This window comes from Salarias fasciatus, chromosome 7 (assembly GCF_902148845.1).
Source record: "Salarias fasciatus chromosome 7, fSalaFa1.1, whole genome shotgun sequence".
Lineage (NCBI taxonomy): Eukaryota > Metazoa > Chordata > Actinopteri > Blenniiformes > Blenniidae > Salarias > Salarias fasciatus.
This window is the reverse complement of record NC_043751.1, coordinates 12,830,286-12,852,128: the sequence shown is the minus strand read 5'-3', so window position 1 is coordinate 12,852,128 and position 21,843 is coordinate 12,830,286. Positions and strand designations below refer to the sequence as shown.

The 21,843-nt window shown below is 46.1% G+C and overlaps 1 protein-coding gene across 5 annotated transcripts in view; it reads left to right on the top strand.

Annotated features, from left to right (window-relative positions):
- reln (reelin) overlaps positions 1 to 21,843 on the top strand; it is a 94,086-nt gene that overhangs the window by 70,957 nt on the left and 1,286 nt on the right. The window contains exons 22-64 of one of the 5 annotated variants that reach the window (XM_030097121.1): positions 158 to 270; positions 2,291 to 2,428; positions 2,562 to 2,748; positions 3,538 to 3,743; positions 3,820 to 3,991; positions 4,267 to 4,473; positions 4,563 to 4,798; positions 4,924 to 5,081; positions 5,297 to 5,504; positions 5,603 to 5,679; positions 5,977 to 6,135; positions 6,227 to 6,421; positions 7,823 to 8,096; positions 8,197 to 8,337; positions 8,431 to 8,608; positions 8,735 to 8,819; positions 9,192 to 9,374; positions 9,571 to 9,739; positions 9,842 to 9,947; positions 10,048 to 10,274; positions 10,411 to 10,634; positions 10,958 to 11,108; positions 11,216 to 11,474; positions 11,642 to 11,891; positions 12,014 to 12,182; positions 12,311 to 12,451; positions 12,816 to 12,993; positions 13,628 to 13,821; positions 13,913 to 14,163; positions 14,250 to 14,404; positions 14,532 to 14,746; positions 15,663 to 15,840; positions 15,948 to 16,123; positions 16,466 to 16,572; positions 16,657 to 16,899; positions 16,994 to 17,169; positions 17,257 to 17,330; positions 17,445 to 17,606; positions 17,699 to 17,856; positions 18,070 to 18,295; positions 18,435 to 18,632; positions 18,912 to 19,010; positions 20,703 to 20,708. In XM_030097121.1, coding sequence (XP_029952981.1) covers positions 158 to 270; positions 2,291 to 2,428; positions 2,562 to 2,748; positions 3,538 to 3,743; positions 3,820 to 3,991; positions 4,267 to 4,473; positions 4,563 to 4,798; positions 4,924 to 5,081; positions 5,297 to 5,504; positions 5,603 to 5,679; positions 5,977 to 6,135; positions 6,227 to 6,421; positions 7,823 to 8,096; positions 8,197 to 8,337; positions 8,431 to 8,608; positions 8,735 to 8,819; positions 9,192 to 9,374; positions 9,571 to 9,739; positions 9,842 to 9,947; positions 10,048 to 10,274; positions 10,411 to 10,634; positions 10,958 to 11,108; positions 11,216 to 11,474; positions 11,642 to 11,891; positions 12,014 to 12,182; positions 12,311 to 12,451; positions 12,816 to 12,993; positions 13,628 to 13,821; positions 13,913 to 14,163; positions 14,250 to 14,404; positions 14,532 to 14,746; positions 15,663 to 15,840; positions 15,948 to 16,123; positions 16,466 to 16,572; positions 16,657 to 16,899; positions 16,994 to 17,169; positions 17,257 to 17,330; positions 17,445 to 17,606; positions 17,699 to 17,856; positions 18,070 to 18,295; positions 18,435 to 18,632; positions 18,912 to 19,010; positions 20,703 to 20,708 — 7,409 coding nt within the window. Of the gene's footprint in view, positions 1 to 157; positions 271 to 2,290; positions 2,429 to 2,561; positions 2,749 to 3,537; positions 3,744 to 3,819; positions 3,992 to 4,266; positions 4,474 to 4,562; positions 4,799 to 4,923; positions 5,082 to 5,296; positions 5,505 to 5,602; positions 5,680 to 5,976; positions 6,136 to 6,226; positions 6,422 to 7,822; positions 8,097 to 8,196; positions 8,338 to 8,430; positions 8,609 to 8,734; positions 8,820 to 9,191; positions 9,375 to 9,570; positions 9,740 to 9,841; positions 9,948 to 10,047; positions 10,275 to 10,410; positions 10,635 to 10,957; positions 11,109 to 11,215; positions 11,475 to 11,641; positions 11,892 to 12,013; positions 12,183 to 12,310; positions 12,452 to 12,815; positions 12,994 to 13,627; positions 13,822 to 13,912; positions 14,164 to 14,249; positions 14,405 to 14,531; positions 14,747 to 15,662; positions 15,841 to 15,947; positions 16,124 to 16,465; positions 16,573 to 16,656; positions 16,900 to 16,993; positions 17,170 to 17,256; positions 17,331 to 17,444; positions 17,607 to 17,698; positions 17,857 to 18,069; positions 18,296 to 18,434; positions 18,633 to 18,911; positions 19,011 to 20,581; positions 20,709 to 21,843 lie in introns of those variants that run through there. The other 4 variants (XM_030097122.1, XM_030097120.1, XM_030097123.1 and 1 more) reach the window with 4 other exon arrangements.

The following is a 21,843-nucleotide window of genomic DNA, read 5'->3' as shown; positions in this document are numbered from 1 at the left end:
TGTAATCCTGCATTAGTCTTTAATATGCATATATTGTGTGGCCGATAAAGCCTGTAGTGTGTGTCCGGAATATGCTGTCTCTGAGAAAAAAAAAAAGCAACCTACCCTATTAAAAATGTATTAAATCCATGCTAACTGCCCTATTTCTTGTGCTCAGGCCTGTTTACCTGGCATGCCCAGCTGCTCTGAGTTTACCGCTCCCAGTGTGTACCACCCATCAGAGTTCAAAGACTGGAGACGCATCACTCTGTCTTTGCCTCAGAAAACATGGTGAGTAGAAAAGGTACAATATAAGATGGAGGAAAAGCAGGTTATAAATGACTCCTCAGGGTAATGTGTTGTCTGATCTGAGGTGGATGCAGTTTGGGGCGACAGTAGCTCAGTTGGTAGAGCAGGTCGTCTTATAACCGGAATGTTGGCGGTTTGAGCCCCGCTCCCGCAGGCGTAGAACTGTCGTTGTGTCCTTGGGCAAGACGCTTCACCCACCTTGCCTAAGTATGAAAGTTGTGAGAGTGAATGGTTGGTGGTGGTCGGAGGGGCTGATGGTGCAGATTGGCAGCCTCGCTTCCGTCAGTCTACCCCAGGGCAGCTGTGGCTGCAGTAGTAGCTTACCACCACCCAGTATGGTGTGAATGAATAATGCAATGTAAAGTGTCTTTGAGTGTCAAGAAAAGTGCTATATAATGCAATGCATTATTATTATTTGTCAGTTAACAAGCATAATTTAGCTGAGATACAGCTGGGTGCAGAAGCAGAAAAAAACAGAAAAACAGCTCAACTTTAACTGTTGATGACAGCATTTCGTTGTTTCACGTCAGAGTGTGACAGCAGAAGACAGGTTGCTATTTAGCAGCATGATGTGATGTAAACTAGATTCCATTCAACAACAGGTTGCCGATGGCTTCAGATTGTCGTAATTTTTATTTTATTTTTTTTCATTTTAACATGGTGGATAGCAGTTAGCAACTTTCTGCAGCTTGATTTCAAGTTGCGTAAAGATGCATGCAGCATGGGTGGAAATTAGAAATGTAAAAATAAACCTTTCACTAATTAGATACCGTAATCTAAAAAAATAGCAAGTGGTATCAAGGCTATTTTTATTTGATGTAAAGTCTTAAAAGAGAACGTTTTCTCCAACCTAACTGCAATCCTACAAAATAATGTATCCAGGATCAACCACGTTGTATTTTACTGTGTGAGAGCATTGTGTACCTATTACCATCATAACAACATACGTGTTGACCAGACACACACAAGTGTCATTTGAAAGGCATTTCAATGCAACAGTTTCTTAAGAATCAATTTGATTTTACAATATCAAAAACATGTTGTGGTCCTCCTTTGAGTTAAAAATACTTTCTCTTTGCATAGCTTTAGTATCCCAAGAAACTGATGAAAATTTACTTGGTTTAGAGGAAAATGTGCATTCGAACAATTCCCACACTGAAGCAGTCATTCGGTCTCAAACATGAGGAATAAATGTACTTTTCTGGCCTCGGCTCACACACATATATCAGCACAAATAATCGCATAAACCTTCCACACTGAGCACCGTGACCTCCACCTCCATTTCATTCCGTTTGTCAGCCCCTAAATAAAGGTGGTCTAATCTCCTGCAGCGTGATGGGAGGCCAAAGGGTCATGGCAGTAAATGATAATAAAACATTTGCGGTCAGGTCTGGATGATCGCGCGGTGGTCTGAATTGATATGGGTCACATAAGCAGCAGACATATAAAGCTCCCTGCTATATAACTGGAAATACACCCAACTATCTGCTCCCATTTCTTCCAACATTTATAATAGCTGTACCACCAGCTAACCAGCAAACCACCAGAATCAACGTGAGCACACACACACATTAACATCATGCTAATAACACAGATAACAGCGACACTGCTTTATCTCCGGCATCACATCACACAGCTGCAGAGCACGCACACACACACACACACACACACACACACACACACACATGCGATAAGGTAAACCTTCATCAAGCAGAACATTAAATCCACAAATCTTTATCCCTTTCTCGTAAATCATTACCATAAAGTGATGAGGTTGTTGACTCTGATTTTCCGCCGTCATACATTTTAATGATAATTGATTTTAGTAATCAGTTTTAAGTGAGCAGCCATTACGAGAAGCTTAATTTGTCATTGAATGTGTAAATAGTTTTGTAATATACAAGTGATTACTTTATGATCTGCCGTAGTTATTGTGTGTGTGTGTGTGTGTGTGTGCTGAAGCAGGGAGGCCTCTAACACTTATGTCGGCGCGTTCACTCAGGTCCAGTGCAACACGGTTCCGATGGATCCAGAACTACTATGGAGAGCAAGATGAATGGGCCCTTGACGATATCTACATTGGCCAGCAGTGTCCCAGCATGTGTCACGGCCACGGCTGGTGTGACCACGGACACTGCAGGTCAGTCTTTACACTCACAACTCCTTCAACCAGCCACATTTTCTGTTTGTCTCAGCAAAACCTGAAGACTTTCAACTTCTAAGAGATCTTTGAGGCGCAGTCTGAAACTTCAACCACTATTTTTATCTTACAGGTGCGATGACGGCTTCTCTGGAACGGACTGCCAGCCCTCCTCCCCCCTCTCCTCAAGTATACTTTCTTACTTTGAGTCCCAGGATGCACTGCTGGCCACATGGCAGGAGGTCATAGGTGGCGAGGTGGTCACACCTGACATGGGCTGCGGGGTGGTCTCGTCTGGGTCCTCCCTGTACTTCAGCAAGGTAGAACAACTAAAACAACACATTCTGAAGCACTGAACTGGTTTTATTTTATTACCTGATCAACAGAATCAACAGTCAGAGAGGAAGCGATATGTTTTTAGTTGAAACTGGATGCAGCTCCAGACAAAACCAAAGAATAAAGGAATTTTCTTGAACACTTTGTGAAAAAATAAAAAGAAACAATGCAGGCACTCACTTTCAGCCAGTGCTTCATTGTGTTTTGGTTCAAATCCACATACAAATTGAAATCAATCAACGACTGTACTTACTTGGCAAGAATGCACATTGTCTGATTACTCACCACTCTATATAGCCAAAACCCTGCTTTTTTTAAACTGTAATGTACCAATAAAAATGTTTTAATGTTATTTAATCAAACCACAGATACACTGCATGGCTGTGATTTGATGGACGATGTGAACAAGTTTCAGACAGCTGTACTTCTTGATCACAGGTGTCAACAAGTCCCTAAATTAACATAAACAGCTGCGGGAATGAAGTTTCTTATTGTTCTTACAGTCCATTTGTAGTGAATTGAATTACAAATTAAAAACATTATGTTATTTATTATTTTCAAACACGGAGACCATAACATCTAAGTTGGCCATTGATTTACATTTAGATAGCAATGTACTCCACAGAATATTACAGATCAGGGCTCTGAGTTTATTAAGTTAATTGAATTTTACGCATCTTATTCAAACAAAATGCATCGAGAATAAAAGCCCATAGTTACTCTCCTCTGCATTGTTGTCCTGTTCTTGTCTTGTGTGAACGTGTTGTGATCAGGCTGGACTGAGGCAGCTTGTGAGCTGGGACCTGGACACTGAGTGGGCGGAGTTTGTGCAGTTCTACCTGCGGGTGGGCGGAGACTGGGCGGAGTGTAACCAGGCCGACAGCAGGGAAGAAGGAGTCCTGCTGCAGTACAGCAACGACGGAGGCATCAGCTGGGGCCTCATCGCCGAGATGTACTTCACGGACTTCACCAAGCCTCGGTGAGATGCCCACAAATAAAACACTGAGCGGTAAACATCTGTGGGAGACTTTCCTGACCTGTCCGCTCCGTCGCAGCTTCGTGCATTACGAGCTTCCACTGGCCTCCAAAACACCCTCCACAAGGTTCCGGTGGTGGCAGCCACTCCACTCTGGCGAAGGCTACGACCAATGGGCAATCGATGATGTTATAATTTTATCAGAGAGGGAGAAACACATCATCCCCATGGCCAACCCCACTTTACCACAGGTCAGTTTGAGGAGTTTTTTTTTTTTTTTTCCTGTAACTTGTGATTTGTGCTCTGACCTCGTGCAGCAGTTCCAGTTCACACGTACTTTAGGCAGTATTTCCTTGTCTATAATAGAAAGTGTCTGCCAAACTGAGGTAGAGCAGCTATAAAATCTTGAAGGTATTAAAATCCTATCAGAAGTGTGTCCGTTTATCTTGTGGGGAGTCTGTTCTGCCGCGGTCGCCGATAAATGTTAACACAAAACAGATACAGTAAGGTTTTCTCCTCTCGACAGAACTTCTACGAGAAGCCGGCCTTCGACTACCCGTTGAACCAGATGAGCGTCTGGCTCATGCTGGGCAACGAAGGCATGGAGAGGGAAAGCAACAACAGCTTCTGCGCTCCAACTCCCTCCGCCATGGTGTTCGGGCGCTCCGACGGCGACAGGGTGGCCGTCACCAGGGACCTGGCGCTCCGTCCCGGATACACCCTTCAGTTTAAGGTGGGAGCATTTATTTAGAGTTCCATCAAAACAAAGCCATGGCCTGATTTTGTGGTCTCACCATCCCCTCTGTTTATTTGTGCTGCCAGTTGAACATCGGCTGTGAATCGGAGTTCAGTGCGTCCGCACCAGTCCTGCTGCAGTACTCCCACGACGCCGGTCGCACCTGGACCCTGGTGCGAGAAGGCTGCTACCCAGGAAGCCCGGGGGCGGGGATTTGTGAGGGCAGCGGCCGGGAGCTTCGAGAACCCACCGTCTACAACACTGGAGACTATGAGCAGTGGACCCGGGTGACCGTGGTCATCCCACGCAGTGTTGCAGCCAGGTAGATGTGACCACAGACGTGTGTGTGCTGGTGTGTGTAGTACGGTGAAGAAAACTCCCACTGCCTACTGATGCAGTCATGGTACAAGCTTCTATGTCCTGACTATCTGTTCTCTCTTTCTTCAGTAAAACCAGATTCCGCTGGTTCCAGGAGAGCAGCGTTTACAGAGACGCCCCGCCGTTTGCTTTGGATGGGGTCTACATCTCTGAACCTTGTCCAAACCACTGTGGGGGGCATGGGGACTGCATCTCTGGAGTCTGCTTCTGTGACATGGGATACACAGGTAGGAGCGACTGCAGCGTCATGTTGTTTCCTGGCCCGACCGAATATCCAACAAAAGGAGACTTGTTCAGTCTGCTCTGGGTCACTTTTTGCTAGCCCTGGTATTCTTAAAATTGAGTTAAAAAATCTAAACAAAACACATGCTAAACAGCGTAACATGAGTACGTCTAACTTTATATTCTTAACTCTTTTTTTTTTTTTTTTTTTTTTAAATAGTGGAGCAGGATAGTTGCGTCCCGTCTGTAGCCAGCCCCACAGAGCTGACCGAGGGCTTCGAGGGGAAGCTGAGCCCCCTCTGGCAGAGCCTGAGTGGGGGGCAGATTGGAGGAGGGTGTGGCATCATTGGCGAGGGGAAGGCCCTTTACTTCAGCAGCCCTGGAAGGAGAGAAGCTCGCACGGTGCCTCTGGACACCACCAACACACGGTGAGGGACATCCTGCCATCAATCTCTCCATTTGAGTTCTAAACAAGACTTAAATGTGTGTAATGTAAAACTAATTGTTATTTAATGTTTGCCTTCAGGTTGGTTCAGTTTTACATTCGTATTGGCAGCAAGAGTTTGGGACCCACCTGCACCAGGCCTCGCTCCCGCAATGAAGGTCAGCAGACCTCAGCAGCGGCGTTTCACACGTTCACACACCACACTGGGGCCCTCTGCTGGATTAATGCAGCTGCTCCTCAACAATGTCATCTGTAATAGAAATGCTATTTGTGATCCGGCCTTCCTGCAAAGCTGTAAACTCTGGATCTCATATTTAATGTCTGGTCTGTTCTGCTCATCAGTCGGCATATTGTGGATTTTCAGCCTGCAGCACTGCTTTAAGCTCAAGAAGCTCACATTTTCTTTGATAGTTTTTTTTTTAGCTCAAAGAATGTTGCATTTCTTGTTGTTATAGGCGTCATCGTTCAATTTTCTACAAACAATGGCGTCGAATGGCAGTTCCTCAGGGAGCTGGACTTCAGCTCCTTCCTTGAGCCCCAAGTGGTCACCATTGAGCTTCCACCTCCAGCCAAAACCCCCTACACTGTATTTAGGTGGTGGCAGCCACAGCAAGGTCAGTGGACTGGAAAACAGATTTTGTTTTTTTGTTTTTTTCAAATGTGATTGCTCATTTTCTATTCGCTTCTTGCTCCTTCTTTGTGTAGGGAAACACTCAGCCCAGTGGGCGCTGGACGACGTTCTGATCGGGATGAACGACAGCTCCAGAACTGGCTTCCACGACAAGTTTGACGGCACGACTCCACTGAGGCACAACTGGTACCGCATCCAGGGCGGAGAGGTGACCGTGGACTGCTTGTCTCTGGACACGGCGCTGACCTTCAACTCTGAGGCCATTGACAGTGAGTCTCATCACACACACATCTGCAACAAAAGCAGCAGTGCCTGCAGAGAGACGTCGTCGTATGAGACAACAGGCTGTAACTGAATCACCTTGTCACTGTGGCGCGTCGCTCCTGCATTATTAATGACGGCGAACCTGATTGAACATCTTACCTGTTATTTATGCTCATATCAAGCTGTGAGCTAATTTATTTTTTGCAAATAGTGTATAATGACCGGGCCATTCATTAGGGGGGCACAGCACGAGCAATTTGGCAACACATTTATAAACAGAGCGACGCGTATGCTGCTGTGAACACATGAAACACTGATTATTAGGCTGGATGAAAAATGAACTAACATAGCAAATAACTCAGCGCTGCTTTATTTTCATGGCACTGTTGAAATTTGCTTTACTGAGTGTGTATTCACTCAATTTGCAACTTAAGTGACATTTCCCTTCAGAGTAAAATACAATTTATTTATATTGTTGTGATTACTTGATTGTGCAATTTTACTCTGTTAAAAATGGCTAAGGATAAACTAAAACACTGCAACTGAGCAGCCAGAGCAGAGACACACTTTTTGTACCGTTCAAATACCTCCCTTTGTTTGAGTTGTCACCTGATAGTGTTTGTTTGTTTTTTCAAAATAATGACAAAAAATAATGATTTTACTCTTATGATTCCATTAAAAATATGTGCTTGGTGCTGTTTCTTTTTCATCCAGTACATCATGAAATTTTGACTATTTTACCATATATGTGCTCTGTTATACTCAAACCCTTTTAGGTATTACTATGAAATTCCTGCCAATGCACAACAACTGTTATATTTACATAAAATAAAGCAAATATGAATCCATATCCATTTACAAAACTTAATTGCAGATTTTAGCCTAAGGTTTAGCTGCCCATTAACAACTTTTTTTTTCAGTATTTCCTCATCTTACTTATTTTTAGTCCCACAAGGTGATTGTTTGCAGTGTTTTTTTTTTATCTCCAATACTGCACATGCATGGTAACAACCATGAGGAGGACAATATTGGCCTAGCCATTCAAAGAATACTCATTATAATTGTTAGATTAAATAAATAGGGTGAATCTTGGACTTACATTTAAATTTGCCAATAACCTAGAAGCACAGAAATGTTGACCTGCTGAACATGTAAACAAGCAAATGTTTGCTGACAGGTTTGTTTAAACTTGGGAGTGGCAACATCATTTTAAAAGTTAATTTTAGCATTTTTTTCTCATATTATATTTGAATATAAATCCACATAATACTACATAATTACATATTGATTTACTTGTAGAAGTGTTTCATTCAATCATACCTGTAAAGAATGTGATTGCTTTTACTACTGGGGCTAAACTAGAATCCAGGTAGAGTTACGTAAATGTTCTTCCGCTGTGTTTTCAGAGAAGCCTCGGTATGCAGAGAGCTGGGATTTTGAGGTGTCAGGTTCGTCGTTTCTGCAGTTTGAGTTAAGTATGGGCTGCAGTAAGTCCACTTCCTTCTCGCACGGCGTCCGCCTGGAGTATTCTACGGACTGTGGCCGTCACTGGTCGCTCATCACCCCAGAGTGTGTGCCCCCAGCCATCGGATGTGCCGGGTACACCCAGAGCTCCGTCTATACATCCACCCAGTATAAACACTGGAGGCGGATCACCGTCTACCTGCCCAGTGCTGCTAAGTATGTACCTCTGTTTATGGCAGCTTTGTTGTCTTTACTGGGTTTGTAAACATTTATTAATTTTTCTTTTCTTTGTCTATCATGCTGTTAAATCCTTCAGCTCACCAAGAACTCGATTCCGATGGATCCAGACTCACTTTACCCCAGGGGCAGAAGGATGGGCGCTGGATAATGTGCTCCTTGCTCCTGGTTGTCCCTGGATGTGCTCTGGACATGGCTTATGTGACAACGGACGCTGCATGTATGCAAAACTCCACAGAGATGATTAAATTAGGACATGGAAAGATTTTCCCTGCTTTTTTCCTTAAAATAAATGTCGCCGACTTCTCTCAAGGTGTGACAAGGGTTATGGAGGAGCACACTGCGTGCCTTTAACGCCGCTGCCATCTGTACTGAGAGAGGACTTCAATGAGAACTTGCAGCAGGAGACCTGGCCGGAGGTGTACGGAGCTGAGAAGGGCACTCTGAGCGGAGAGCCCCTGAAATCTGGCACGGCCCTCATTTTTAAAGGGGTAGGTTGTCATGCAGAAGACATTTAGAGCAAAAACATTACAATCGAATCACATCATCACAGCTTGAAATGTAAAGATCACTACTAGTACTTAACATGTTAACCAACTTTTTCTTTTTATCTGCAGGATGGTCTGCGAATGATAGTATCACGGGATCTGGACTGCACAAACACTCTCTACATCCAGTTCTCCTTCAAATTCATCACGAAGGGTACTAAACACTTTTTTTTTGCATTGTTTTTTTTTTTTGATTGTGTAAAATTTCTTTATTTTCAATAAGTTGTTTCATGTATTTGCTGGAAAGTTGTCAAAAAAGCACGAGTGAGTGCTTTTGTCCCTTCAAGCTTATATTATCTTTTGAGTTGTTTGAGTATTTGATTTTATGGTCCCACTGCCTATAATCTCAGGGCCGTTGTAGCGAATAATATATGGGCTTTATTTCTCTGCTTGCTGGAACTTTTTATATGCAAACAGTCTACATTGATTTTAAGAAACATACATGCTAAAATCACGTCAGCGGTACCGGGGTGGAAGTATGAGGGTTACAGGTTGTTTTTCCTGTTGTTTGTGTGTCCCTCTGCAGGTGTCCCAGAGCGCTCTCATTCAGTGCTGCTGCAGTACTCTGTGAATGGAGGGATCAGCTGGCTGCTGCTGGATGAGTTTTACTTCCCATCCTCCACCGACACTCTGTTCCTCCACTTGCCGCTGCCAGCCAGCGCTCAAACCAACGCCACCCGCTTCAGACTCTGGCAGCCGTACAACAGCGGTGTGTGAACACACTTTAACGCATGAAAAAAACGTTTTACAGTTTATTTCCTTTGTTTTTTTCACTCAATCTTTATTTAATCCTTCTTTTGTGGTGCTCTTCTCCAAAAATACTAATATGACTCAGAATTTTTTTTTTTCATGTCTGCTGCCATCGTTGAACAAAATAATTGTGAGGATAATTTTATCCCCTTTAGGTAAGAAGGAGGAGGTGTGGGTGATAGATGATCTCATCATCGATGGCAGCTCCTTACATAACCTCCCGGTAGTGATAGACAGTTTTGAAGAAGGTCCCAATGAGTCCAACTGGCTGTTCGCTCCTGGAGGAAATACGGGTCTTTATTGCCCCTACCAGAAGACCGGCCTGTAAGACAAACTATCTATGAACTCGGTGGTGATAAAATCCTGCATAAATATGTCCTTGACTGATCTTTGCATTCGTATTTGTGTGTGTGAAATATGCTGCAGAGAGGAGGATGAGTCAGCGATGGTGTTTGTCTCCAGTGAGCTTGGAGAGCACTCCATCACCACCAGGGACATCGACGTAAACGAGAACACCATCATCCAGTTTGAGGTGCACAGATACAAACATTCTGTTTCCAGACCTTGTGATCATAAATCTTACTCATACAACAAATGAATCCTGGCTCACCGCGTTCACTCATCTCCTCCAGATCAACGTGGGCTGCACAGCCGAAAGTTCCTCTGCCCACCCAGTGCGTCTTGAGTTCTCTCGGGATTTTGGCGCCACGTGGCACCTCTTGGTGCCTCTGTGTGCCGGCGGGCCCCAGCCCTCCTCACTTTGCTCCACAGAACTTCACCCTGCCAGTATCTATTTCCCTGGGACAACTCAAGGTTGGAGGAGGGAGGTCATCCACTTTGGCAAGCTTCGTCTCTGTGGGTAAGATCAGTATGTTCTCCAAAACGTTTCCACAAAGGCAAAACAATAGGAGAAACCTTACGAACCACTTTTTCCTATCTGGTTCTCCACTTTAAAATCCTCTTCTCCTTTTTTTTCCTTTTTTGCTGTGATGCAGATCAGTGAGGTTCCGCTGGTATCAGGGCTTCTTCTCTTCTGGTTCTGCTCCTCCAACATGGGCCCTGGACAACATCTACATTGGCCCTCAGTGTCAGGACATGTGCAACGGTCACGGGGCGTGTGTGGGCGGCTCCCACTGTGTGTGTGACCCTGGCTACTCTGGATCTGACTGCTCACAGCCTGACACCCCCAACCCTGACTTCCTCAAGGAGGATTTTGAAGGTAGACCAACACAGAGAGGTGCAGAAATCACAGAGTGATTGGCTTGTCGCTTGCAGCATTGTGCATCTAAAAGCTTTTATTTATGTCATAAATCCTGTTCGTGTGATTTAAGGCTGAAACTGATTGGGTAATGGTGCTTTTATGGCTTCTAATTTGCAGTGTGGCATGAGCTTATTTATATACTTTTATTTATTTATAGACTATAGGTAGCATCATATTTATAGCCAGGTGTGAAATGATTATTTTTAAGAGATTACTCTGGGAACTTTTTTTTTTTTTGTAACCTATTTGATTGGTAATTGTGAGTTTCCTTGTGTTTTTAGGTGGCGCTGTGGATGCTGAACGGTTTAGGCTGCTGAGTGGTGGTAAACCATCCAGGAAGTGTGGCATCATGTCAAGTGGGAATCATCTATTCTTTAGTGAGGATGGCTTACGCATGTTGGTGACCAATGACATGGACCTGTCAAATGCCAGGTACACCAAAGAAAGCATGTTTCACCCAAATACATCTTGGAATAATGGACATTACAGAGTATGGGGTTTCATGAAGACCCCCCTACTTTTTTGGCTGTCCTCTGCAGGTTTGTTCAGTTCTTCCTGCGTCTCGGCTGTGGGAAAGCGGCTCCAGATCCTCGCTCGCAGCCCGTTCTGCTGCAGTTCTCTGTAGACGGAGGTCTGACCTGGGGACTCCTGCAGGAGTTTCTTTTCAGCAACAGCAGCAATCAGGCTCGTCTGGTGGCTTTGGAAATCCCACTGCGCGCTCGCACTCCCTCCACCCGCCTGCGCTGGTGGCAGCCTTCTGAAAATGGACACTTTTACAGCCCATGGGTCATTGACCAGGTACAGTAAATGAACCACCCATCAGTACATTTTCCGGTCATTTTCAGCTACGCGCCGGAACTTTATGGCCATCATTCATCCTTTTTTGATCCTCTCACCCATGCTTATGAGAATTTACTTTCCACTTCATCTGCCTACTTTGTGAACAGTTATCTTTTGATTCATAGGTGGTAGTAGGCGGCAGCGCCAGCGGCTGGGGACCTCTAGAAGATGATTTCTCCTCAATCGATGGACGCTCGTGGCTCTTGCATCCTGGAGGGACCAGAATGCCCGTCTGTGGATCTGACGGACCTGCTTTCGCGTTCATAGAAAAGTCCAACACTCGCTACGCCGTCACCACCGACATCAGTCTGGGCCAAGACGCCTTCATCCAGTTTGACTTTTCTGCCTCCTGCTCAGTCACTAACTCCTGCTACTGTAAGCAAAATGTATCTTGAAGGAAAATGTTGTGCAAATTATGTTAAAAACGTGAGTGAGATCATTAAATACAAACAACAGCGTTGGTGTTAAAACGATGCCACTCTGTGTGTTCTCTGCAGCTGTGGAGCTGGAGTATTCTCTGGATTTGGGATTATCCTGGCAGCCGGTGGTCAGAGACTGTCTCCCTACAAGCCCTGACTGCTCTTCCTACACTCTGCAGCGGCTTCTGGTGTCTGACACCTTCAACAAGTGGGGCCGCATCACCCTGCCCATCCCATCGTATGCCAGGTCAGGTTCTTTTCCAAACACAGGAAGTGCACACAATTTCTGATGCTCTGCCATTTGTTGCTTTGTTTTGTCATTTATTTCGATCTGACCCTGCATGCAATATCTTTGCTTGCATTGTTTCCCTTCAGGTCTCCAGCCACCAGGTTCCGCTGGTTCCAGCAGGCTCCCTTCGACAAGCAGCAGACCTGGGCTCTGGATAACCTCTACATTGGAGACGGCTGTCCAGACATGTGCTCTGGACATGGACGCTGCCAGCAGAGCTCCTGCCTGTGAGCTGAAACGGCTTCATGCATTCCTCTTGTTATGATTGTCGATAAAAACAAATCAAGACAATGGACCAAAAATATTCTTCTCCATGGTAGTAGGCAGTGGGCGGCATTATGTCAGTTCAACCCCAGACTTGTGGTCATTCTGTGTACGGTTTGCATATTCTAACTGTGCAAGCGTGTGGTTTCTTCAGGGAGTTTGATTTGGTTGGATGGATGGATGTGTGTGTGTGTGGAAGCATTGTGTTTTCATTAAGAGATTGTCTGTATTGTTTGTTTGTGTTGCAGGACCTATGTTAATCAACTGAGCATCACTTCCGAGCTGGCTTGTCTTTAAATCAGGCTCTCTACTTTCCCTTTTCCCCAGGTGTGACCCAGAGTGGGGTGGAGAGTACTGTGACGAGCCTGTGGTTCCTTTACCCTCTCAGCTGAAGGACAGCTTCAGTCGCGCTCCCTCACTCAGTCACTGGCACACACTCACCGGTGGAAAGCTCAGCACTGTCTGTGGAGCCGTGGCATCCGGAGCTGCTCTCCACTTCAGTGGAGTAAGTTTACATCGACCTTGTTGTTTGTGCCGTTCTCCTTCTGCGAAGTAGAATGAATCCATGTTGCTAAATTTTCAGCCTTTTTCTGAGCTCTTCAATTCATTCTGTTTACTGTACTGTTAAAAATGTAAGTATAGTTTTGTTAATTCTCATTTTATCGTCGTGGAAAAAAGCAAGATAAACAGTCATCAACCTTCTGTTAAAGTCATAAAGTAAGCAACATCCTGCAGTGTAAAGGTTTTAAAAATGCTGAAATGAACTGACTCTATGCAGCAGACAGAGACACAGAAATGATGTGGATGAACAAAATAAACATATAACAGTGTCTGAACCATGCAGTATCACGTATCAGACTGTTGAGGAAATGACCACAGAGTAGGTGGCTGTTAGTTTTTATGAGCGGTTTAAGACTCCCCGGGGCATTTAAGTCAGTGCTGGAGAGGATCTTTATTGACCTGGCAATTAAATGTGGATTGATACTTTGCCAAAGTAAAGTCCACACAATTGGTGTTTGCATTGAGTGGTGCAATAAAAAAGTTTTGAATTGCTTTGGCTGTGTGGGGGCGCAACATCAGGTCACGTTCAGACATTTGGGTTTCTGAATTTAAAGATATTTGTCTGTGTGTGTGTGCAGAGCTGCAGCCGTCAGCTGGTGACCGTCGACCTGAACCTCACCAATGCTGAGTTCATCCAGTTCTACTTCATGTATGGCTGCATGATCCCACCGAGTAACCGCAACCAGGGAGTCCTTCTGGAGTACAGTCTGAACGGAGGCATTAACTGGCATCTGCTGACAGAGATCTTCTACGATCTGTACACTAAGCCTGGGTACCAAGACTATTCATTCATGTCCAGCAAATTACTCTCAAACAAGTGAAGGGAAGCAGGGTTTGTTAATTCTTATTTTTTGTCTGTTCAGGTTTGTGAATGTGCTGCTGCCCCCTGCTGCCCGTCAGGAGGGAGTGCGCGTGCGCTGGTGGCAGCCGCAGCACGATGGGGCCGACCACAGTGATTGGGCTCTGGATAACGTCCTGATTGCAGGCTCAGACCCCCGGGCGCAGATCTCTGACACATTTGGAGGCGTCGCTTTGCCAAACCATGAGCGAGCGCCGGCCGATGAGACTTCAGGAAGAATAGATCAACTGAGTGAGCAGGAAGAAACACCCATCGGTATTCCCTCTTAAGAAAACGCTTTTTTACATTTCTGGGTTTTCAAAGCATTTCACATGTGCTTGTTCTGCTTTATTCTTTGTCAGTGAGTGAGCACTGGTTGTTCTCGGAGGACTGCTCGGTGCAGCGCTTCTGCAGCTCTCCTGATGGAGTGATGGTTTGTGGAAACGCTGACGGGAGAGAGGTGTACGCTGTTACACACGATATTATTCCTGACAAGGGCTGGGTCATGCAGTTCAAGGTAAATCTTTAGATGGGCTTGACTTGTGGAAAGCTTTAACTTTTTTAAATTTTTGTGAAACATGTTTTAGTAATGTGTAAAATGTAGGTTTGTGACAGTAACACTGTTTGTATCTGTGTTTCTGTAGATCGCTGTGGGCTGCAGCGTGCCAGAACGTCACGCCGAACGGCAGGTTCATGTTCAGTATTCAGTCGACTTCGGAGTCACCTGGAAGTATCTGGTTCCTCAATGCTTGCCCGCTGATCCGCGCTGCGGCGGTCAGGTCTCCCAGCCTTCAGTCTTCTTCCCTGCAGAGGGCTGGAAGAGGGCGGTCTACCCTTTGCCTGACAGCCTGGCTGACACGTGAGCTATTCATCTGTCATCTCATGTGTTCGGCCAACAAACTAGTGCAAATTTTGTGTTTTGATTACTGGAGGACTGTGGTGTAAAGAAAGCTTTTAACATTGTGTTAAGAGAAGAAGTATCATTGCAAAAGGATAACAGCGGTAACAGGTAGGAGAAGTCTGACAGACAGCAGCAAGACGTGCTGTCAGTGTGATTGAGGCTTTCAGAGCGGAGGTGGGATTACACCACAGATCAGCTTTGAGTTGTTTCTTGTTTGCAGTGGTGATAGACAGGCCAGCAGATGGAGTTAGGATACGGGAGTCTCCATGGGCTATAATGTTGACAGATGACACAGTGATCTGTAGCGGAGAAGAAAAGGTTTCTATTAGAGAGGAAAGCAATGAAAGTGAGCGGACGTGTTTGAATGGGAATAGAGCCGGGAGTGGAGGCAGCAAACAGACAGCAGTTTAAGTACTTTGAGGTCGACTGCCCGGAGTAGTGGAAAAGGTGAAGAAGACAGTACAGTGAGGGTGGACTGGAAGCAGACATCTCTGGAGTGATTTTTAAACAAGGATCCCAGTGAGGCTGCAGGTGAAGGCCTGCAGACAGCAGTCAGACCGGCTGTGTAGTTTGGTGTGGAGATGGCGGCACAGACTGAAACACAGGAGGCTGATCTGGAAGTGGCAGGTTTCACTGGGAGTGAGCAGGACTGGACTTTTAGAAGTGAAAAGAAAAGCCCATTAGGAGGTTCATATAGCAGCAAGGTAGGAAATGCTGAGCAGTAGTGACAGTAAGAAAGACGCAGCCAAAGGGTATTAAGAAAATAAAAAAGACGAAAAAAAAAATCATATGGAAGTTATCGAACATTTGAGTCTGTTGTATTGTTTATATTCTCTGTCTGCTGCTGATGTAGTCTGTCTTATCTTTTCCTCAGTGCGGTCAGGTTCAGGTTTTACCAGCAGCACTCAGACATCCAGTGGGGTGTGGAGAACTTCTACATCGGGCCGGCATGCGAGAGCCACTGTGGAGGACATGGAGACTGTCTGGATCAGCGCTGCCTCTGCGATCCAGGCTTCACTGGACCAAACTGCTACGCCAGCAGTGCTCTCAAGGTCAGCTGCTGTAGCCACATCAGATTACTACACTCACTCACAAGAACGAACTACAGACGAAATGCTTTTATTTGAGACGGACCGGGATTTGTTATTTTCTTCTGCAGGCATCTTTGAAGGAGCGGTTTGACTGGGAGGGGGCGGCAGGCCCTCAGTGGCAGGTGCTGGAGGGCGGCAAGCCGTGCACAGACTGCGGGGTGCTGGTGGAGGGGACTGCTCTCTATTTTGGTGGCGCCGATGCCCGGCAGGCTGTGACTGCCGACCTGGACCTCCGCGGGGCCAAGTCAGTGCTCAGCTTCTCTCGATGACAGCAAGAATGTTTTTGTCAATATTTTAATGCCTGCTTTAATGACATTGTGGCCTGGAGAGGTGCAGCTATTATTTTAATGACCTTTACGCATCAGCTAAAATTTATGAAGTATATTAAAAAGTTTAATGGTCACAAAATATTCTGACATTTTGAGATAATCTATTTTTTTTTAATTACCAACAATCTAAAGTGATAAATAAAACAACATGCTTGTGACATTTATTTTATGTCAGTATATTGAATGAACATGGAAAACAGTGAGTTGCTCCATAGGATTCAGTTTTTCTTACTGTACCTGTATGTTTACACCAATAGGTTTGTGGAATATTGGGCCCGGATTGGGAGTGAAGATAACATGACTCTGTGCCACCGTCCTACATGTCGTAAGGAGGGAGTTCTGCTGGACTATTCTACTGATGGAGGTCGATAGAATATTTCAATCTGGTGTATAGTATTCATCATATTTTTCTTGTAGATCATTTGTAATCCCGGTGCTTGCTCTTCAGGTGTGTCGTGGACCCTGCTCCATGAAATGGACTATTTGAAGTATGTGTCTGTGAGAAGAGACTACATTGCTCTACCAGAAGGGGCTCTCACCAATGCCACTCGCCTGCGCTGGTGGCAGCCTTTCACCATTTCCTCCGGCCTGGCCACCCCGAGCCTAGAAAGAGCCCAGTGGGCCATAGACAACATCCTGGTCGGAGGGTCAGACATCAACCCGTCCACACTGCTCGACACCTTCGATGACGGTGCGCTCACGTGTTGGTCTGGTCCGAGCTTGAAAGCCTTACAGTTAGGAGGAATCACAGGTGTTTCTGAATTTCTTTCTTTTCTTCTCGTTAGAGGGCGTGTCACACGAAGAAAGCTGGAGTTTCTACCCCAACGCTGTGCGTACAGCTGGCTTCTGTGGAAATCCCTCATTTCACCTGTACTGGCCAAACAAGAACCAGGACAGGACACACAACATCCTGGCCACTCGAGAACTCATCGTGCAGCCTGGATACATTTTACAGTTCAAGGTGAGGTTTGGACTCACTCCTATGGCTGCTTCTGTACTTTGTGCACAGCGGTTTCAGTCATATTCATCTTCTCGTACTTTCTTTCAGATTGTAGTTGGCTGTGAGGCAGATATCTGTGAGGACCATCATTCTGTCCTGCTGCAGTACAGGAAGGATGCAAGGTAAAAAAAAAAAAAAAATAGACAAAAAGAAACACTCTAACAAGATGGAGCCAGATGTCAGGAGTTGTTGGAATCCAGCTGTAGCAGCAGCGTCTTCTCCTCTCCACTCTCCAGGTCCGACTCGTGGCAGCTGGTGCAGTCAGAGTGCCTCCCTTCCTCAGTCAACAACGTGGGCTGCTCTCCCTTTCAGTTCCACGAATCCACAATTTACAGTCCGGTCAACAGCTCAACGTGGACTCGGGTCACAGTCCAGCTGCCTGACCACGTCTCCTCAGGGTGGGAGCACACACGCTACGTTCTTTAGTTGATGGTTTCCCCACAAGTCTTCGTGTTGCAGCACGTTTTAGCTGTGTGGGTTTTTGTTGCAGGGCTACACAGTTCCGCTGGATTCAGAAGGAGGGGACCGGAGAGCGCCAGAGCTGGGGAGTGGACCATGTTTACATTGGCGAGGCCTGCCCGGGGCTCTGCAGCGGCCACGGCTACTGCACAAGTGGAGTGGTCTGCATCTGTGATGAGGGACATCATGGTGGGCCACAAACAGCTCGTTATGTTCAGCCTGTTTGACACACGTTGCCTTTTATTTCATGTTTATTTTGGTTAGAGGCGTTTTTAATGTTAGATGTGTTAATGTTAGAAACTTGATTTTACCAGGCTGCTCTCCCGAAGGAACTTGTCCTTTCTGTATAAACCATCATCATCAAAATTTACGACTTCCTCTCTACGTCTTTTACCTGACCAGGTGACGACTGCTCCCTCTCCAACACCGACTTACCCAGCTCGATCAAGGACAACTTTGAGTCTGGCAGCGTGTCTCAGGAGAGCTGGCAGCTGATCCAGGGCGGTGGAGTGGGCAGTGGCTGTGGTCAGCTGTCGCCACACGCCCACGGAGACTCGCTTTACTTTAATGGCTGTAAGATGAGGCAGGCAGTTACCAAACCGCTGGACCTCACTCGAGCCAGGTACAGGTACTACCAAAACATAAATAAACAGTATTCACCGACGTATTTACGGACATTCAAGCTGAACCTGATTAGTTTGATCAGTGACGTGAAATATTTCACATCTCCTATCTTCTCTCTCTCTTCCTCCTTCTCCTCCTCGCAGTAAGATCATGTTTGTGCTGCAGATCGGCAGCGTGGCACAGACAGACAGCTGCAACATAGCTCTGGATCAAGCTGACACAGTCGACCGGGCTGTGCTGCTGCAATACAGCGTCAACAACGGGGTCAGCTGGCACGTAATCGCCCAGCACCAGCCAAAAGACTTCATAAAGGCCCAGAGAGTTTCCTACAACATCCCACTGTGAGTGATGCACAGACAGCCAAAGACTTGTAGTGGGAAGCTCAATTTAGATGTGACATGTAAGGAATCTTGGAGTTGAATGTTATGCTTGAAATAGTTTATCCATAAAGAAATTCTGTTGCACCAGCATAAAGTCACTCTTCTGACTGGATAAAAAGCAGGTGAAGCAGGTGCTTGCTTGTTGCTGATTTGTGGATTGGTTAGAAATAGATCACTGATGCTACCCTCACACACTCATTGACCCCGACTGACCGATCGATGTTCCCATCATCTCTCCAGCGAGGCGAGGGTTAAAGGAGTGATGCTGCGGTGGTGGCAGCCGCGACACGATGGTGCAGGACATGACCAGTGGGCATTGGACCATGTGGAAGTAGTTCTGTGAGTACTCAATTCCCAGCCGGTCCCCGGCCTCCCCAGACTGGCCCCCAGCAAAGGCCCCCGATCTGATTCCCGTCTCTACCCGTGCCTCAGCCTCACCTGTGCAAATGGTTCCCTCTGCTCCACACTGACACTCGGATGCAGCTAGAAATACATCTACATTTGTGCCGTTCACCACCTTCAGCAAATGTCTGAGCAATAGCTATGTTTGAGATGATGCGAGGAAAGAAATCAACACACTGTGCTGTTGTGAAAGGGTTTTTTTGTAGGTGAACAACAGATCGACTCCTGCTGTCTGATCATCATATTTTCAGTGTTTTGTAAGTCCCATGCATTTTCCAGCTTAAAAACTTGTCAAGACTTCAAATATATCTCCTCTTTCAACACGTAAATTTAAAGAGTTTTAGTGTTAGCTTCTGTCCTGCAACATTCATGTGACATAAACCACGCTCACGCCCATTTGTTTACAGTATTCACTCATTCGCTCATTGTAAAGCACGACCAGAATAAAAGAAGGGCTAACTTGAAGGACTTTGCAGACATGTATTACTGTAAACATTATCCAAGTGGGTTGCTATCCCAGCTTTTTGAACCCAGCTCAAACGTGACCTAAGTGGAGATTCTGCAGGGCACTGAAGATATCATGAGCTGCGTGTATACTGTACTGGTCTGTGGCATATTCATACCATGGCAACGTCATGAAGCATTCTGAATGCATTTGCTCTGAAAATGAGAGCAAGATCCCTGCTGGTGTATGTGCAGACTTTTCATTTAGATGTGTCCTCAAAGCATTTCAAATGCTGCAAACAACAGCCATGTCATGAACACACACACACACACACACACACACACACACACACACACACACACACACACACACACACACACACACACACACACACACACACACACAAACACACACACTAACCCAAGCTGTCCTTGGTCTACATGGTCGTGACCTGTCCCACCCCCTCCCTTGCACTCGCTCAGTTTTCAACAGTGTCTGCTGAAAAGAGTGACCGTGATCCTCACACTTTGCTCTGTTGTTTATTTCTCTCTGTTCACCGCTCCTCCACACATTGTTCCTCCCACTCCTCCTGCTCAATATTTTGTTTTTTTGCTCCCTGCGCCGACCCTTCCCCGCTGCCAAATGTCACCGGTGACTTTGATTCTGTGGTCATGCCCACTCCTCTGCTTGTGCTGCAACTTTTCCTGCCTCCTCCTCCTCCTCCTCCTCCTCCTCTTCCTCCTCTTCTCCTTCTCCTTTCTTCCCCCAAACGTTGCCTCTTTATCTTACCATTCTGGCAAACAACGGATGGATTACTGCTGTATACCTTGCTCTCTTTCTTCACCTCTGTGTTTCTTTTACTTTCTCTTCATCTTTGTTATATTTTGTTATATTTCTTGACTCACTTGATCTCCACCATTTCTTCTATTCTGCATCTTTTTCTTTGGTATTATTTCTTCTCCGGTCTCTCTCGCCGACTCTCACCCCTTCCTTGAACCTCTGACTATCTTTCTTGCCTTCCTCTCTCCTTCCTTCTCCCTTCTCTCTGCCCCCGCCTCCCCAGGCCGGGGCTCCTCCCCCCGCAGACCTTTCTGCGAGACAGCAGTCCCCTCCTCCTGCCTCCCCCCTCTCGCGCTCTAACCTCTGCTCTCTTCTGTATTCTGCTCCCTTTGGCATGGCTGTAGTGTCAGGTAAGTTCCTCCGCCTCTTCCTGAATGCAGCCCCTCCCCACCACCCCCCTCCCCGCCCCGCCCCCCAGACCTCTTTCTTCTTTCTTCCGTTCACACCGCAGATACCCTCCCTCAGTTTCACTCCACACACTCAGCCCTCCTCATTTACCACCATGGTCATCTCCATGCCCTCACTCAAACTCAAGTCCCAGCAGATCACCAGGCAGCATTCAGGCGGAGGCTCGCTCACAAAACCAAATATGTGAAAAGACAGCTCTGAACACAGAACGATTTTGAAAGTGGGACAGAAGAGTTTTTCGACAGTTGTGGCAAAAATGGTCGACACTTTAGAAACAACAAATGGTTCAATAAGACCTCAAAACTCAAACTCCCCAAAAAGCAGTTCTGATTTTAAGATGCACAATTGCTGAGGCATTTTATATGTTATGTTGTACATACACAAATGTCAATGGTATTCCGTGTGTGTGTGTATATATGTGTGATGTAGCCCATCACTATGCCTGTATCTGTTTGCTACTTCAGATTGTTGCAGTGTTTTTTTAACCCAGCTGCCAAATTACAAGCCAAACTTTCAGTCCAGCACTCCCTCCTTGAAAGAAATTCACTTCTTTGACAATCGTGTCAAAAGATTGAAATTCCCCGTTTATGTATCGGCTGCAGTTGTGATGGGAGGCATCTCACACCATCCTGTTCAAATGAACTCCTTCAGCCGGAGTTTCATTTGACTGATTTCAACTCTCTGCGAACGTGCATGGCTTTATGGATCGACTGTGGCGGCAGCTCTCCATCCGATTTTCACTCATGGCTGTCTGTCTGTCTGAGGACAACAACAACATGACTCTGAGCCAGGAGCTTCCTTCTCACTTCCCTCACACACACACACACACACACACACACACACACACACACACACACACACACTCACACAGACACACACACACAGACACACACACACAGACACATTCATACTTTACTTGCCATTCCTCCTGTCCGCCTTCACATCAACCATAGTACACACACACACCATCCCCTCCCCTTCCCCTTCCCCTCCTGCCCCCCCGTGCTTCGCAGAGGCCCCTGCCTGCCCTGGCTGCACTCCTGGCTCACTGGCACCGCCCTGCTGGATGGAAGAGGC